The sequence below is a fragment of the Hyaena hyaena genome, unplaced genomic scaffold (assembly GCF_003009895.1).
Source record: "Hyaena hyaena isolate Hyena2069 unplaced genomic scaffold, ASM300989v1 scaffold_58, whole genome shotgun sequence".
NCBI classification, from domain to species: Eukaryota; Metazoa; Chordata; class Mammalia; order Carnivora; family Hyaenidae; genus Hyaena; species Hyaena hyaena.
Window position 1 is genome coordinate 3485779 of NW_024080689.1, and position 2272 is coordinate 3488050.

The window sequence follows — 2272 nt, forward strand, 5'->3', positions numbered from 1 at the left end:
GTCCGACTTTCGCTCAGGTCATGATCTCGCGGTTCGTGGGTTCGAGCCCCGCGTCGGGCTCTGTGCTGACTGCCAGCTCAGAGCCTGGAGCCGGTTTCAGTCTGTGACTCCCTCTCTCTCTGACCCTCCCCTGCTCACACTGTCTCTCTCTCTCTTCGAAAAAAAAAAACAAAAAACTGCGGGGTCTTCTCCTTCCCCTCCTGTAGGTGGACCTGAAGTTCCCCCCATCCGTGCCTGCGGGCGCCCAGGACCTCATCTCCAAGCTGCTCAAGCATAACCCCTCCGATCGGCTGCCCCTGGCCCAGGTCTCAGCCCACCCTTGGGTCCGGGCCCACTCGCGGAGGGTGCTGCCTCCCTCCGCCCTTCAGTCTGTCCCCTGACGTGTCTCTGCCATTCACTCGGTTGTGTCTGTCTGTATGCCTGTATCTGTGTACTCGGAAGGGGGGGTACCTGGCCTGTTCCTCTGTCTGTCTTCTACCTCCTTTTTATTTAATAAAGGCTGAAGGTTTTTATAGGGATGAGTTTAGACGTTTCCAGGTGGAGACTGCTGTGCGGGGGCTTCCCTTAGAGGGAAGGGATGGAGCTGGGAGGGCACCGCACCGCTGCCCCCCAGCCAGCGCCCACACCCACATTCTGTTCCCAGCACACCCCCCCTGCCCCCCCAACATGGTTTCTTAACGTGTTCCAGCTCCCAGGGCCTGGCTGCTGGGGCCTCAGCTCCACTCTGCTGCCTTCAACACCACCCGCCTCTCCCCTCCTCTTCTCTCAACTGCGGCACCTCTAACTAAGCCTTTCCTTCTGGTTCATTCTCCACCAACCTGGAACGTTGCTGTACCTTAGACGTTGTCTTTGTTTCACTGCTCACATCTGATACAAGAGGGATAAGGGAAGGGATGCACAGAGAGGTTACCTGGGCCACCGGAAGTCACACAGCTCGTAATGGGAGAGCCCACTTTTAGAAGTCCGTATTCACGACCGCCAGGCTAGAATGGTGTATTGACCCCTTTGCACAGCACACACATTTATTTTCTGCGCATACATAGTGCAGACCTGGGACACGAAGTGCAGTTTTTACCGCTACTGTGTGGTCTAGGAGGAAAGAACGGTTCTTCTTTATCAGATTAAGGGAGGGTTTGGTTTTTTTGTCTCGGGAATAGGTATTGACTTTGACTTCCATCAAACGCTTTTTCTGCATCTGTTGATTATTTGCTCTTTTAATCGAGGTCAAGTATGTGAATAAATTTTCTTTTTTATACTTAATGTACTTAAAAAAAATTTTTTAACAAATGTTCTTATTTCGGGGGCGCCTGGGTGGCTCAGTCAGGTGAGTGGCCGACTTCGGCTCAGGTCATGATCTCAAGGTTTGTGAGTTCTAGCCCTGTATTGGGCTCTCTGCTGTCAGCGCAGAGCCTGCTTTGGAGCATCTCTCTCTCTCTTTCTCTCTCTGTCTGCCCCTCCCCTGCGCTCTCAAAAATAAACATTTTGCGGGGCGCCTGGGTGGCTTAGTCGGTTAAGCGTCCGACTTTCACTTGGGTCATGATCTCGCGGTTCATGGGTTCGAACCCCGCGTCGGGCTCTGTGCTGACTGCCAGCTCAGAGCCTGGAGCCTGTTTCAGTCTGTGACTCCCTCTCTCTCTGACCCTCCCCTGCTCACGCTGTCTCTCTCTCTCCTAGAAATAAATAAAACATTAAAAAAAATTTTTTTAAATAATAAAAAAAATAAACATTTTGAAACAAATGAAACAATTGAATTGTAGCAGGATTCTCCCAGAGAGTCGTGACACCAAGGCTTTTTTTTTTTTTTTCCCAGGAAGCAACTTTATTCCCGCGGGGGAGCGGAGCTCAGTAGGGTTCCTACCCAAAGAACTGAGCCCCGAACACCATGTGGTGTGGTTTTTTATATATTTTTTACTTCTTTGTCTCCCATACATGGCAACACACAAACATGTAGTCTGATTAACGTCTCATGTTACAAGGTCATGAGGGATGTTGTCACGTACACGAATAGCAAGGTTGCCTTGAGATGTTCTTTATTTTAGTTTTCTTTCCTTAGGGAGGGTTAGATGTTATAAGGCCTTTTTGATTTTAAATCTCTGGTTTCTCTCTCTTTTCTTCTCTGCCAACCGCACCCTTCCAACGGCCAGTGAAACCCACCAGGTCCCAGCCCACCTTCCTGCCTCAAACTCGGCTCCTCTCTTCCTAGTTCACCCTCGACTCCGCTTTTTCCCCGTTTTGATTCCTGGCGCATTCTCCACACCGGAAGTTAGATTAG

General features: G+C 50.6%; 1 protein-coding gene across 5 annotated transcripts in view; it reads left to right on the forward strand.

Moving 5' to 3' along the window:
• Nucleotides 1-1257, forward strand: part of AURKB (aurora kinase B) — a 5596-nt gene extending 4339 nt beyond the window's left edge. For all 5 annotated transcript variants that reach the window (XM_039231645.1, XM_039231644.1, XM_039231646.1 and 2 more), the window contains one exon: nucleotides 207-1257. In XM_039231645.1, the coding sequence (XP_039087576.1) occupies nucleotides 207-380 (174 nt within the window). In that variant the 3' untranslated portion in view covers nucleotides 381-1257. The remainder of the gene's footprint in view (nucleotides 1-206) is intronic.
• The last annotated feature ends 1015 nt before the right edge of the window (nucleotides 1258-2272 follow it).